At 40.1% G+C, this 16,867-nt stretch overlaps 1 protein-coding gene across 1 annotated transcript in view; it reads left to right on the top strand.

The window, feature by feature from the left end:
- Positions 1-16,867, top strand: part of LOC128657194 (gastrula zinc finger protein XlCGF26.1-like) — a 94,914-nt gene that overhangs the window by 18,288 nt on the left and 59,759 nt on the right. Inside the window, exons 2-3 of the mRNA XM_053711446.1 lie at positions 891-998; positions 2,334-2,438. Coding sequence (XP_053567421.1) covers positions 891-998; positions 2,334-2,438 — 213 coding nt within the window. The remainder of the gene's footprint in view (positions 1-890; positions 999-2,333; positions 2,439-16,867) is intronic.

Raw genomic sequence — 16,867 nt, 5'->3', positions numbered from 1 at the left:
TCTTCAGTGTGTAGCTGGGGGCAGAAGTATGTGCGGCGCTGGAGGTGCTGCTAATATTGTGATGGTGTCTAGCCGGTACTTCCTGTCACTAGTATCCTGCTTGTCTGTCTGATCTTTCTGGTGCGCACAACGCGCTGCTTCCTATTTGCCAGTTTTATGTAGTTCTGAGCCGGACTTTCCTCCTTTTTTAAATGGCACTAAATTTAGACTAATTCTTATGCATTGTTATCAACTCTCACATCTGTACAGATATACAAAAGTAAAACAGACAGCTAGGTTTATTTGTGTAGAATTTATTATATCAGTCATGTAAAACCTCACAGTGCGCTGGTATAGACTCTCTCATGTAAGGTCATTTACCAGAGAGTGTGAGATCAAGGAGTTACAAACAGAATAACTACACTTATCCAAGATGCTGGTTTATTTTTTACTCTTAGCTGAACCCCAAACTGGTTTATTTTATTTTTTACCCATAGCCGGTTCTTATTAACTTATAAAGGGATACGAAACCCAAAATGTTTCTTTTCTAATTCAGAGAATACCATTTTAAAAAGGTTTCCATTTTATTTCTTTTATCAAATTTGTTTTGTTCTCATGAAGTTCTTTGTTGAAGAGATACCTAGGCAGGTGACTGGACCACTATATGGCAGGAAATAGTGCTGCCATCTAGTGCTCTTGCAAATGGATAACATTCTTGTAAAACTTCTGCCATATAGTGCTCCAGACACAAACACACTCCTGATTTATTTGTGTGTGATACTAATAGCTAAATGATTAGGCTTTCACTAATTGTGTAATAAACAAAATCATAAAGTACAAACTTCTGTTATATAAGTTTATGCTACACCCTGTACTGTGCTCTATCAGGTAACTTCCTGCTGTAATTACAGGGCGTCTAGAGGAAAACCCGGGCACTGGGCTATTAAATGTGAAGGAAGAGGATGAGACAGATGACATGAATAGTCATCAGACTGAAATACATTGCTCCCTCCCTGCCGGTGAGTAGTAATACGTGAGAGTCTGCCGGGGCTGTGCACACAGTTACTTACTGCTCTCCCTCCCTGCCGGTGAGTAGTAATACTTGAGAGTCTGCCGGGGCTGTGCACACAGTTACTTACTGCTCTCCCTCCCTGCCGGTGAGTAGTAATATGTGAGAGTCTGCCGGGGCTGTGCACACAGTTACTTACTGCTCTCCCTCCCTGCCGGTGAGTAGTAATACTTGAGAGTCTGCCGGGGCTGTGCACACAGTTACTTACTGCTCTCCCTCCCTGCCGGTGAGTAGTAATACGTGAGAGTCTGCCGGGGCTGTGCACACAGTTACTTACTGCTCTCCCTCCCTGCCGGTGAGTAGTAATACGTGAGAGTCTGCCGGGGCTGTGCACACAGTTACTTACTGCTCTCCCTCCCTGCCGGTGAGTAGTAATACGTGAGAGTCTGCCGGGGCTGTGCACACAGTTACTTACTGCTCTCCCTCCCTGCCGGTGAGTAGTAATACGTGAGAGTCTGCCGGGGCTGTGCACACAGTTACTTACTGCTCTCCCTCCCTGCCGGTGAGTAGTAATACGTGAGAGTCTGCCGGGGCTGTGCACACAGTTACTTACTGCTCTCCTTCCCTGCCGGTGAGTAGTAATACGTGAGAGTCTGCCGGGGCTGTGCACACAGTTACTTACTGCTCTCCCTCCCTGCCGGTGAGTAGTAATACGTGAGAGTCTGCCGGGGCTGTGCACACAGTTACTTACTGCTCTCCCTCCCTGCCGGTGAGTAGTAATACGTGAGAGTCTGCCGGGTCTGTGCACACAGTTACTTACCGCTCTCCCTCCCTGCCGGTGAGTAGTAATACGTGAGAGTCTGCCGGGGCTGTGCACACAGTTACTTACTGCTCTCCCTCCCTGCCGGTGAGTAGTAATACGTGAGAGTCAGCCGGGGCTGTGCACACAGTTACTTACTGCTCTCCCTCACTGCCGGTGAGTAGTAATACGTGAGAGTCAGCCGGGGCTGTGCACACAGTTACTTACTGCTCTCCCTCCCTGCCGGTGAGTAGTAATACGTGAGAGTCTGCCGGGGCTGTGCACACAGTTACTTACTGCTCTCCCTTGTAGTTTACTGTCTGCTTTATAAGCGCAGATAACACAATGAGTTTAACCCTTGTTTAGTTCATGTTGTAGTTTTATACTGGTATATAGAGGATCATGGTCACAAAAAGATGAGGAAAAAGGAGGAGAATGTGTGAATTTGGTGCTATTATCTGTCTGAGAAATACACAAACTGTTTTATGGTAAAGTTATAAAACTAGATCATGTGATATAAAAACTGAATCTGCTTTATTTGTACAGATGAAGATAACGCTGATATAGTGAAAGTTGAGATAACAGAAGATCTGTGTGTGAGGCGTCATCTAGAAGCATCAGATGTGGAAACCAGTGACAGCATCAGCCCAAGTGAGTGTGCACGTGTGTTGTGTCTGAGGGACACAGGAGACAGGTGAGTGTGCACATATGTTGTGGCTGAGGGATGTAGGACAGGTAAGTGTGCATGTATGTTGTGTCTGACGGATATGGTTCACACATGAGTGTGCATGTGTGTTGTGTCACATGGATCCAGGTTTACAGGTGAGTGTGTGTGTGTGTGTATGTTGTATCTGAGTGATGAAGGTAGCATGGGTGTAGTGTGTGAGGTTATAGGTTAGTGTGCACGTAGGTTGTGTGTGAGGTACATGAGATACAAGCAAGTGTGTATTTATGTTGTGTATGAGGTATGTGGGTGTCACATACACTGTACCTTTAAACATTAGCCCTGCCTACTCTTTCTACATTCTAGATAAGCAAACATATCGACATCTACGCTCTCATGCTTTTCAATCTGCTTAACCCTGTCAATATACTGTATTCAAGTATAAACTGAAGTCTGCTTCCTCTCGTTATTCTGATAACTTTTAACTAACAGCTGTACTGCAAAGACGCTTTTTCCTCTCTTAAAGGGACACTGAACCCAAATTTTTTCTTTCATGATTCAGACAGAGCATGCAATTTTAAGCAACTTTCTAATTTACTCCTATTATCATTCTTTCTTCGTTCTCTTGTTATCTTTATTTGCGTCTAAGTTATTTTTTTGGTTCAGCACTCGTTTATTGGTCGGTTAAATCAATCCACCAATCGGCAAGAACAACCCAGGTTGTTCACCAAAAATGGGCTGGCATCTAAACTTACATTCTTGATTTTCAAATAAAGGTTCCAAGAGAATGAAGACAATTTGATAATAGGAGTAAATTAGAAAGTTGCTTAACATTGCATGCTCTATCTGAATCATGAAAGAAAAAAATTGGGTTCAGTGTCCCTTTAAATAATGATACATTCAATCTAACTGCTCCAAACATATCTTGCTATCAAAAGTATACAAAGCTCAAAATACCTAAAGAACCACTTCAGGTTACTTAAGATAAACACTTTATTTATTGCCATTTAGTAAAGTGTTTTGATTTGAAACTAATTTCTAGCAACAATTGCTATTCCTTTCGGTATAATCTTTTGCATTAACTACATATGCATAAGGTATTAAAGGGATAGCCACAACTTCACAATTATCTTTTGTTGCATTTAATGGGACTTTATATTAGTTAATAAGCTTATCCACAAGAGTACTGGTTATTAGATTAAGCATTTGACAGAATAATCAAGCCCTAAAAAACGTTAAAACTCATTCTCTTGGGAAGCTGGATGATTCTCTATTAAATATCCCTGTTTATGCAGAAAAACTGGTCAAATCCATGAACGAGTATTTTACAATTAACACACAAGCAGATAGTGACCCATTTATGGTGTGGGAAGCACACAAATGTTTCATGAGAGGTGAGTTTATCAAATTCAAATCACATGAAAAAAACATCCAGGCAACACTATAAAGACCTCTCGAATACACTATCCCAAATAGAATACAAGCACAAACAGGATCCACAGAACGATAAAACACTCATGGAATTGCAAAAAGCTAGAGAAGCCCGGAGAGATCTCCTGGCTAAAGAATATAATTTAATGACACTTAAACTCAAGCAACTCTACTACTATGAAAGCAATAGGAGTGGTAGATTACTAACAAGAGCTTTAAAACTCAAAAAACTTAAAACATATATACATGAAATTACTATGCCCAATAAACAAAAGGTAAGAACAACACCAGATATTTTATCCCAGTTTGAGGCATACTATTCAAAGTTATATAACATAGAAACTAAGGAAACACATAATGCCACATTACCTGATATAATGTCTTACTTAGAAGACTGTCAATTACCCCAATTATCAGCAGAACAAACCAAAGAACTAGAAAATCCAATAGCGACAGGAGAGATAGCGTCGGCCATCAATAATTTAAACTCGGGAAAAAGTCCTGGACCAGATGGCTATTCTGTACAATACTATAAAAAAATCTCCTCTATCTTGATACCACACCTACAGAAGATCTTCAATCAAATATCAAATGACACTACATTTCCATCCAATATGCTAGAAGCACACATTACGGTACTACCAAAGCCTGGGAAACCAGCGGTCACCCCCTCAAACTTTCGGCCTATATCCTTGTTAAATGTAGATGTGAAGATATATGCGAAAGTGCTAGCGGCAAGACTCAATAGATATTTACCCGAACTAGTACACCTAAGCCATGCCGGATTTGTACCGTGCCGAGAGGCGCGGGACAATATGATGAAAACTATAGACCTTATGGAATATGCCCAAAGAGGAAAGATCCCTACAATATTTTTGGGTATTGATGCTGAGAAGGCCTTTTATAGGCTGAATTGGGCTTTTCTACGACAAACCCTCATTAGATTTGGATTAGGGCCTCATATGTTAGATAAGATTTTTGCATTGTACCGTAACCCCTCAGCTAGGGTTAGACTAAATGACTCCCTCTCGAATATCATCAATATAAGAAATGGAACTAGACAGGGATGCCCTCTATCTCCCCTACTATTTGTGTTAGCTATGGAGGTATTGGCCTCCAAAATATGTCAAAATCCTGCTATTGAGGGTATCAAGATCCGGGACACACATTATAAATTATCGCTCTACGCAGACGATATTTTGTTGACACTGACTAGCCCGATATCATCCCTAAAGGCATTGCAAATGGAATTTGACTAATATAGCTCCAACTCCTATTTTAAAATTAACACAACTAAATCGGAAGTTCTGGGGGTGGCAGTATCTGATGTTTTGCTGCAACAAATTAGCACCCAATTCCAATTCTCTATCCAAAAAAACTCCCTAACATATCTAGGTATACACATACAGGGAGTGCAGAATTATTAGGCAAGTTGTATTTTTGAGGATTAATTTTATTATTGAACAACAACCATGTTCTCAATGAACCCAAAAAAATCATTAATATCAAAGCTGAATAGTTTTGGAAGTATTTTTTAGTTTGTTTTTAGTTATAGCTATTTTAGGGGGATATCTGTGTGTGCAGGTGACTATTACTGTGCATAATTATTAGGCAACTTAACAAAAAACAAATATATACCCATTTAAATTATTTATTTTTACCAGTGAAACCAATATAACATCTCAACATTCACAAATATACATTTCTGACATTCAAAAACAAAACAAAAACAAATCAGTGACCAATATAGCCACCTTTCTTTGCAAGGACACTCAAAAGCCTGCCATCCATGGATTCTGTCAGTGTTTTGATCTGTTCACCATCAACATTGCGTGCAGCAGCAACCACAGCCTCCCAGACACTGTTCAGAGAGGTGTACTGTTTTCCCTCCTTGTAAATCTCACATTTGATGATGGACCACAGGTTCTCAATGGGGTTCAGATCAGGTGAACAAGGAGGCCATGTCATTAGATTTTCTTCTTTTATACCCTTTCTTGCCAGCCACGCTGGGGAGTACTTGGACGCGTGTAATGGAGCATTGTCCTGCATGAAAATCATGTTTTTCTTGAAGGATGCAGACTTCTTCCTGTACCACTGCTTGAAGAAGGTGTCTTCCAGAAACTGGCAGTAGGACTGGGAGTTGAGCTTGACTCCATCCTCAACCCGAAAAGGCCCCACAAGCTCATCTTTGATGATACCAGCCCAAACCAGTACTCCACCTCCACCTTGCTGGCGTCTGAGTCGGACTGGAGCTCTCTGCCCTTTACCAATCCAGCCACGGGCCCATCCATCTGGCCCATCAAGACTCACTCTTATTTCATCAGTCCATAAAACCTTAGAAAAATCAGTCTTGAGATATTTCTTGGCCCAGTCTTGACGTTTCAGCTTGTGTGTCTTGTTCAGTGGTGGTCGTCTTTCAGCCTTTCTTACCTTGGCCATGTCTCTGAGTACTGCACACCTTGTGCTTTTGGACACTCCAGTGATGTTGCAGCTCTGAAATATGGCCAAACTGGTGGCAAGTGGCATCTTGGCAGCTGCACGCTTGACTTTTCTCAGTTCATGGGCAGTTATTTTGCGCCTTGGTTTTTCCACACGCTTCTTGCGACCCTGTTGACTATTTTGAATGAAACGCTTGCTTGTTCGATGATCACGCTTCAGAAGCTTTGCAATTTTAAGAGTGGTGCATCCCTCTGCAAGATATCTCACTATTTTTGACTTTTCTGAGCCTGTCAAGTCCTTCTTTTGACCCATTTTGCCAAAGTAAAGGAAGTTGCCTAATAATTATGCACACCTGATATAGGGTGTTGATGTCATTAGACCACACCCCTTCTCATTACAGAGATGCACATCACCTAATATGCTTAATTGGTAGTAGGCTTTCGAGCCTATACAGCTTGGAGTAAGACAACATGCATAAAGAGGATGATGTGGTCAAAATACTCATTTGCCTAATAATTCTGCACTCCCTGTAGCAAGAACCAGAGAGGAACTCTTTACATTAAACTATATGAAACTGTTAAAAGAGCTGCAGGTAGAGATTAATGGGTGGAGAAACAAATATCTGTCTTGGCTCGGCAGAATACATGCCTTTAAAATGTCATTTTTGTCGCGAATATTGTATATATTTCAAACAGTACCAATCCCACTCTCAAAAACATACCTGAACAGACTTCAAAATAATGTTAACTCATTTATATGGCAGAACAAAATGCCGAGGGTCTCAAAGAAAATTTTGTATAGGGATAGATATAATGGTGGTCTGGGTGTGCCTAACCTACTGTGTTATAAACAAGCATCTTTATTGACTAGAATTATAGACTGGTGTAAACATGCTGATGACAAGGAATGGGAAAAGCTAGAGCACGATCTAACAAATACAATTAGCCTGGGCGGCCTTTGCTGGCTCAATAAGCCACAGAGGAAACTCTGCAGTCTGACCCCAAGCATAGTGGCAGAAATGTTAGAGGTGTGGGACTCAATATTAAAAAACAAAAAAGATATTTCATCTATTCCAGCTCCCTTAACTCCTTTACTAACAAACACTGACTCTCCGATAGGGCATAATAAGATAGGGGAAGAAACCATGAACATACATTGCTGTGTGCCGATATATTCAATTTTAGATAATGGTAAACTACTGACCAGAAAAGAAATGACAGACAAAAATATACTTACGGGCCAGAACTGGTATGAATATCTACAACTATCACACTATATTAGTCACAACAAGAAAAAAACAGACCTCATTAGGCCACTCACCCCGTTTGAATCAATATGCTACTCTTCAGGTACATCGAAAAAGGGGTTATCACAATCATATAAATTGTTATTAGCGATGGACTCAAAACAATTGCCAGCCTATACTAAAGTGTGGGAGGGGGAACTACAGATGTCCTTAACATCAAGCGAGTGGCAGACGATCTTCCAGCAAATGGGGAAAGCCCCATCTTCCATGAACATCACAGAGACCAATATGAAGCTGCTTACCAGATGGTACTTAACCCCCAAAAGATTGTCTAACATTTACCCAAATACTGGTAAACTTTGCTGGAGGGGTTGTGGACAGGAAGGAAATCTTTCACATATATGGTGGAGCTGTCCCTTAATAAAAACATATTGGAATGATATACAGTCAGAAATAGGGAAGATACTGACAATCCAATTGGAATGTAATCCATTTGTATTCTTGCTTGATAAAGGTACCTAAAATTAAATGTAAATTGAGATCAATGTTACTATATATTATGTTAAACTGTGCTAAACAGCTAATTCCTAGGTTGTGGAAAAGTGCAAGAATACCTAAAGTGCAAGAATGGAGGGTACAGGTGTCGAGGTTACTATCACTGGAAAAATGTCATTATCAGCAAACCAGCCGAATTGATGAATACCACTCTATGGTGTTTTTGTGGAAAGAGTATTTGGGGACAACAAAGGCGTAACTTAAACCATTAAACCACTTCAGAAACTGATATAACGATGAAGGGGAGTGGTGTGAAATGGCTAGGGAAAAGTAGTGCAGCAGCAATTTAATTTAATTTAATTTGATCTAATTTAGGTTAATTTGACTTAGTTTGATTTAATAGAATCTAGATATTTGCAATATGGTCAAGGAATAACAAATAGTTATGTTATCACTATGATGTATAGAATATGTGATATTGATGATTGTATTTTTATTTTTGTTCTGATTTCCCTTCCATTTTTGCTATTATGTATGATGTAAAATCAATAAAAATTTAAATTAAAAAAAAACAAAACTATTTCTCTTGATATCATTGTCATTATATAAAAGAATATGGATCCTGCATTAATGGCAAATGAGATTGCCTCATTTAATCAGAAAGTTGAGATTTTGGCACAGGGGTTAACCGAAGTGCAAAATGAAAATCACACACTAAAGCGTTTAATGAATGATTTATTTTCAAGGAAAGAGGCTGTACATCCTGAGCCTCTGGTAAACCCACCACGGGTCTTCTCTGGGGAACGTACACGATTTTGTGAATTCAGGAATGCATGTATGCTTTTATTTTCTATGAAGCCCAAAACATACTATACAGATAGAATTAAGGTATGTACTACCATTTCTTATCTTACTGGTGATCCAAGGTCATGGGCTGACAGATTCTATGAAACAGATGACCCTATTTTGGATTCTATCAATTATTTTTTTAAGGCAATGGCAGTATTGTATGAGGTTAGTAATACTCTGTTGACCGCTGAAAATAACCTGAGAACCTTGAAGCAAGGAAAAAGAGCGGTTGAGGACTACGTGGCAGACTTCCAGCTATGGGCCACAGATTCCCAATGGAATCCTGTCAGCTTAAAAAAACAATTCAGATTAGGTCTATCTGAACATCTCAAGGATAAGATTTATCGTATAGAACCCCCTGATACACTGGAATCCCTCATAAAAATAAGCAATGCCATGAACAGACGATACAGAGAAAGGAGGGCTGAAAAACAACACCCAGAGACCTACCAAAAGAAATACACAACTTTCCAAGGTGAGAAAACCTCCACAACTCCAGTTCCCATGGAGATAGGGGCTATCAGAGGGCCTTTGTCCCAAGAAGAGAAGCAAAGAAGGAGGATATCTAACCTTTGTATGTATTGCGGTAATAAGGATCACAACGTCTCTTCTTGTCCAATCCTGAACAGACAGAAAAGGGGTAAGATTTTTATTGTAAACCCTAATATCAATACTAACCACGAAACGCACCTAACTCTTGCATTGACTTTACAGTGGGACCAACATCATCTCAAGAGTGAGGCACTGATCGACTCTGGCGCTTATGGGAGTTTCATTGACAAAACCCTTGTAAATAAAAATAAAATACCTAGTGTGCTAAAGCAAATCCCTGTTTACGTGAAGGTTATTGATGGGTCTACTTACTTAAAGGGCCCAATCACACATCACACAATTCCATTACTTGCAACTACCTCTAACGGTCATAGGGAATATATCACTTTTGATATTATTCCAAGCTCTTTACACCCCCTAATACTAGGATTCCATTGGTTAAAAAAACACAATCCTAAAATAAATCGGTCTGCTAACAGTGACATTTACTTCATCTTATTGTTCTACAACTTGTTTCCCTTATGTTGAAATTAAAAATTTACAACCTCAAGTACCATTAGAATATTCAGAGTTTTCAGACGTATTCGATCTTAAGGAAGCAGAAAATCTGCCTCCGCATAGAGCCTATGATTGCCCCATTGATACCAAACCTGGGTCTACTATCCCATTTGGGCATATTCCCCTTATCCCAGAAAGAATTGAAACATCTCAGAGAGTACCTTGATGAAAATCTCAGAAAGGGTTTTATTTCAACATCTACCTCCCCCGCAGCAGCTGCGATATTTTTTGTTACCAACAAAGATGGTACCTTACGTCCAATCATTGATTATAGGGGTCTAAATTCCATCACAATTAAAAAAGATATCCGCTCCCTCTGATCCCGGAACTACTTGAAAGATTAAAAGATGCAACCATTTTTACTAAATTAGACTTAAAGGGGGCATATAATCTAATTCGAATGAGGAGTGGTGACAAATGGAAAACAGCATTCAGAACCCGCTATAGCCTCTTTCAGTACAATGTAATGCCTTTTGGTTTAACAAATGCACCCGCCACATTTCAATTTTTTATTAACGATATCTTTAAAGATCTAATGGATGTATGCGTTGTAATATATCTCGATGATATGATATTCCAAAAACGTAACTGATCATATAAAACACGTAAGATGGGTCCTGGCTAGACTGAGAGAACATCAGTTATACGCCAAAGCTGAGAAATGTGAGTTCCACGTAAAGACAATAACATTTTTGGGTTACATAATCTCCCCTAACGGTATAAACATGGATCCAGCTAAGGTATCAGCAATAATCAATTGGCCTACCCCCGTTCAGTTAAGTTTTTACAGAGGTTTTTAGGTTTCTCTAATTTTTATAGGAGATTCCATGACAGATTTTCAACCATTGTACAACCTTTAACTAAATTAACAGGTAAGCAGCAATTCGATTGGACCCATGAAGCCCAACAAACTTTTGAACACCTAAAAGAATGCTTTACCTCTGCACCTGTTTTACAGCTACCTAACCCTGAATCTCAATTTATTCTTGAGGTTGATGCTTCGAATGTGGGATTAGGTGCTATCCTTTCCCAACAGGGGATAGATACTCCAAAACACCATCCCGTAGCTTTCTACTCTCGACTCCTCACCAATGCTGAAAAGAATTACTCAATGGGAGATCTGGAGCTTCTAGCCATCAAATGCGCTCTGGAACATTGGAGGCATTTGCTTGAAGGGACACTCTTACCTTTTCTCGTGTTAACTGATCATAAGAATCTACAATACCTTAAAAAGAATAAAACCCTATCTTCACGCCAAGTACGTTGGTCTCTTTTCTTGGATCGATTTAATTTCCAGATCACCTATAGACCTGGATCAAAGAACACTCAAGCTGGTGCTCTCTCACACTGTTTTGTAAAACATCCTGAAAAAGAAGAACCACAAACAGTTATACCATACAAGAAATTTCTAGCTGTAACCTCAACTCTTCAAAGTGACTTACTCTCCGCCCTACAGAAGGATTCTAACATCCCATCTAGGTGTATAAAGGACCTCGCTTCTGGACTATACTACTACAAGGACCTTCTATACGTACCTCCTTCCCTAAGGAAAGACCTTCTACATCTTCACCATACTGCACCACTATCTGGACATCCAGGTATTTTGAAAACTCAGGCATTGCTAACTAGGAATTACTGGTGGCCTGGATTAAAACAAGACACACTCGGGGGCGGAGCCGACCAGCAGCCAAGATGGTCGTGTGAGGCTTAAGCTCCGTGAGACCAGCAATCAAACAGAGCTAATCTAGGAGTGAAAATTGACTAAAAGCAGAATTAAACCCAAAGTAACGGGTACAGGAACTCCGGAGATACTGGGTGATATACCGCACCGCTGATTAAGTAGGCTTTCAACGCACATCTCGGAACATGCCGACGACGGAGGCCTAGCTGCATGGCGTTTGCTACCCATCACAGTAGCAGAGAGTAACTACAGCAGCATGTCAGTGCAGCGATTTCACTAACTACCACTCAGACCGCAATGATCACTGCTCAGCTTACCACACGACTGGTTTAAACAGGTACCGATGGGCTCATAACTTTTTCTATGAACTTTATCACTTGCAAGGATAGGCCAGACTCCTTAATACACGCATCGGCCTAATTTATATATTACGTGGTGCTCACAGTGTTAGCGACAAATCAACAGGCACTCACATGCTGTCTTAACCTGATATAACAGCAAATAACTGCATATTACTCATTTGAGGTCACTTGAGAAGGGGGTCAATACCATCATATAATACGCAGTGCATGTATTCACAAAATTGAAACGCCACACGCTATATTACAATTTACTGCGTATACAGCCACAAGTACGCCCATATTGCATCTCAATAAAATATTGGACTCTACATAAGCATAAAACCCCATCATTACATGAATATGACATCAAAACGCACCAAATCGGATAAGCCACCCAGAGGCTCAAATACCCCAACGCACAAATTGCATAATTTTTTTAAAACTGCTGAGATTGCGACTGAGGGGGCAACTGAGGTGGAAGATATCATAAGTGACACTACTGATACTACATCTGATTCTGATAAACAGGCTCCATTAACAAGAGCTGACTTACAAGCATTACCCTCCAAGGAGGATTTCACGTCCCTAATCACACATGTAAGCAAGATCATTAAATCCAGCCTTGCGGAGGTGAAAAAGGACATTAATGAAATTGGTAACAGGATAGAACTCCTGGAAGAAGATGCAGAACAAACCAATAGATTTCTAGACACCCAAGCCAGACAGTCAACCCTACATCAAAATTTAATAGAACAACTGCAAGATCAAGTGGAAGACCTTGATAATAGAGGCTGTCGCCAGAATCTTAGGATAAGAGGCATCCCTGAGACGGTACAGACAGGACACCTTCTCTCATACTTAAATAGACTGTTTAACACTATCTTGGACACAGAAGAAGATATAGAATTTCCCATGGATAGATATCACAGGGCACTGAGACCTACCCCTAAAGATAAAGCACCACCTCGAGATGTCATTATTAAATTTTCCAGCTTCAGGGATAAAGAAAACATTCTAACAGCGGCCAGGAAAAAACATCCAATCTCATTTGAGGACAATTCCCTCTCAGTCTTTGCTGATCTTAGCCCCATGACCCTGAACAAGAGGAAGGAGGCCAGACATCTAACCTTACACTTGAGAGATTTGGGGATCCCGTACAGATGGGGCTTCCCATTTTGTTTGAGAGTGATCAAAGGAAATGTCACAGCTATTTATAAATCACCGGATGACATGGACTTTTTCTGCTCACAGCTGGGCATTTCAAAGCCAAAAATGCCTAGTATATCGAATAAAGGAGAAGAACATGCTGATAACGAAGATGGCCCATCAAAATCACGAGAGTCCGGCTGGAATAAAATAACCAAGAAAAGGAAATCTAAAAATCAGACTTCAGACCTTTTGCAACTTCCAGAATGAACAGTTCATACTTGAGCCTTTGCTGCTCAGTTCAAGGTTAAAGTATTACTGAGTAAATGTCAAAGATGGACATGAATATAAGAATTGCTTATTTATGACTGATAGACCCATCTTTTAATTTGTCCTTAGATTAAACATAGACAGATGCAATGTCAAAGTTACAATTAGAGTTGTACCCCCTACTCGAACAACATGATATATCGAATTCTTTGTTAGAGTTAATTTTTAACTTTAAACCCATTTAGGATATTTCAATCCTACAGGTTGCTGAGTCACACTACTGTGTGACGAGAACCCCCCCAATGTTATTTTACAGGGACCCCCCTACTACAGGGGACTCCGTGTTTTATCCTTACTGTTCTTTAATTTTAATATTAATCTCAATGTTTTTGACTGTTAACGAATATGTTATTGTTGAACCTAATACTGTCTTTTTATTATTACAGAGATCCTGTGAGTATTGTATTGCCGTATCCTTATCTCTCTCCCTAGTCTCATCTTTACTTCTCTCTCCTCATCCAAGGGTGAACAGAACCAAAGTAAACCCTCAGATTGACAATCACAGAAAGAGTACTAATCAACACAATAGGTCTAGAATAGAGAATGATAGTTCGCTCCTTCAACACTAATTATGGCTGACAACCGAATCAAATTAGTTTATCAAAATGCCAAGGGATTAAACTCCCCTACAAAAAGGTCAGTCGCTCTATCTAGTTTCAAAAAGATGTTAGGGAGTATTATTTTCATACAAGAGACACATTTTCCTAGGGATAGGATGCCCCAATTCCACAATAGAGAGTTTCCTGTAGGCTATTTTGCATCTCACACGCAGAAAAAAAATGGAGTGGGAATATTGTTTAGTAGATCAACCCCATTTCAGTTGCAGCATAGAATAGAAGATAACGAGGGTAGATGGATCATACTGGTAGGTCACCTGCATCACCAACTTATCACGCTAGTTAACGTCTACGCGCCGAATAACAATCAACACAAATTATTCCAGAAACTAACAAACAAAATATTGTCCATACAAAAAGGCGCACTAATAGTGTCTGGCGACTTTAATGTGGCGCTGGAACTGGAATTAGACTGCTCTACAGGGCAGAGCTCAGTTGCCTCATCTTCAATACGTAAAATCAGTGTCAACCTTAGAAAGCTCTCCTTAATTGACGCATGGAGAACAAAACACCCCAGTCAGAAAATTTTTACCTTTTACTCTTACCCACATAAGTCATATTCTCGCATCGACTACATATTCATTGACCAACTCTCCTACAGTTTAGTAACTGATTCAGACATCCAACACATTAGCTGGTCTGACCATGCAGCCATAGGCGTAGATCTAAAAGGGTTGGGAAAACCGCTCTCCCCCTATGTGTGGAGGTTAGACGAAACACTTCTTAAAAAACCTTTGATTCTGAACAAAACCACACTAGCTTTACAAGAATTCTTTAGCCTTAACCCTCCACACCTAACCTCCCCTTCTACCAACTGGGAAGCACACAAGGCAGTGATGAGGGGAGAACTTATCAAACATAAATCTATCTTACGTAAACAATATTTGACGGCATATAATGCCGCAGTAAATACCCATCATAAGATTGAATCTATACATAAAGCAAATCCTCGGGATTACAACATTAGTAAACAATTGCAAACAGCTAGAAATGACTTGAATCACATATTATATAAAGAAGCACAAGATAAAGCATTTTTTCTTAAAAAACTGTATTATGCAGAATCAAATAGAACAGGTACCCTCCTGGCGAGAATGCTGCGAACAAAACGAACCAATTCCTATATACATAAGATACAAAATAATGACGGAAACTACTCTCAAGAATCTGTTAAGATAGCTGACAATTTTAAAATGTATTACCAAAACTTATATAACCTCCCTCCCCCGACTTCGATGGACACACCTAATGCAATTACTACATATCTAAATGAAATAGATCTCCCCACAATTCCAACAGAATTATCAAAACAATTAGAAGACCCCATCACTCAGCAAGAAGTGCTGGCGGTGATTAAAAATCTGCCATCTAACAAAAGTCCTGGGCCAGATGGATTTTCCAACGCCTATTATAAACAGTTTAAACATATCCTTGCACCACATCTTACCACCATGTTCCAAGCAATAGATGACAACACAAAGTGGCCTACACACGTCTTGGAGGCACATATATCTGTTCTTCCAAAGCCAGGGAAAGACAACACGAGGGTGGAGAACTATAGACCCATCTCCCTACTTAACACTGATATTAAAATATACACGAAGGTGTTAGCCAACAGACTGAATTCAGTACTCCCCAAATTAATACATGTAGAGCAATCAGGGTTTGTCCCGGGTCGCGAGGCACGGGATAATACCATCAGAACCCTACACCTAATTGAACATGTGAACAGGACGGGGGAGCCCACAGTTCTTATTTCAACAGATGCTGAGAAAGCGTTTGATCGCTTAGACTGGGGGTTCCTTAAAGCCTGTCTGTTCAGATTTGGTTTTGGCCACAAAATGGTTGAGAGAATTTTTAGTGTCTACAATAGCCCTTCAGCAAGGGTTAGGGTTAATGGCATTCTTTCTAATACTTTCCAAATCCATAACGGTACGAGACAGGGGTGTCCCTTGTCCCCACTCCTGTTCACACTGTCTATAGAGGCCTTAGCAGCACACATCAGAAAAAATGACAATATCCAAGGACTCAAAATCGGACCAAACGAATATAAGCTTACACTATATGCTGACGATGTCCTTATATCCATGACTTCACCGGACAAATCCCTACCACACCTACTAGCTGAATTTGTCACATTCGGTAAACTTTCTAATTTCCTAATAAATCCTCAGAAGTCCGAAATCCTCAATATTAATATGGCCAGTGATCAATTTAAGAAGTTGAAAGACTTATGCCCGTATAAACTTCAACATTGTAAGATTAAATATTTGGGTATTGACCTAACACCAAAGTCTAACATGCTCTTTCAACATAATTACATCCCTCTGCTAAATAGGTTAAAAAATGATTTTCGGCTCTGGCAAGACAAACCCTTGACCTGGTGGGGTAGAATCCAGGCCATCAAAATGACCACGCTCCCACAGATCTTATACATACTCCAAACAGTCCCTATACACCTTAATAAGTCATACCTATCGCAACTACAGTCAGAAATAAATGCATTTATATGGGGAAAGGTTAGACCACGGATAAATAAAGCTACCATGCATAGACCTCTAGGTAAAGGGGGTATAGGGGTGCCGAACATAGAAAGATACTACAACGCTGTGACACTCCAACGTGTTTTAAATTGGCACGGTAAAATCGAAAAAAAAGCATGGCCCACAATTGATTCCCATCTGTTACAAGCAACATCGTTAGGTGCTCTATGCTGGGTTCCACATCACAT

The sequence above is a fragment of the Bombina bombina genome, chromosome 4, assembly GCF_027579735.1.
Source record: "Bombina bombina isolate aBomBom1 chromosome 4, aBomBom1.pri, whole genome shotgun sequence".
Lineage (NCBI taxonomy): Eukaryota > Metazoa > Chordata > Amphibia > Anura > Bombinatoridae > Bombina > Bombina bombina.
The sequence above is the reverse complement of the archived record's forward strand: the minus strand, read 5'-3'. Positions and strand labels throughout refer to the sequence as shown.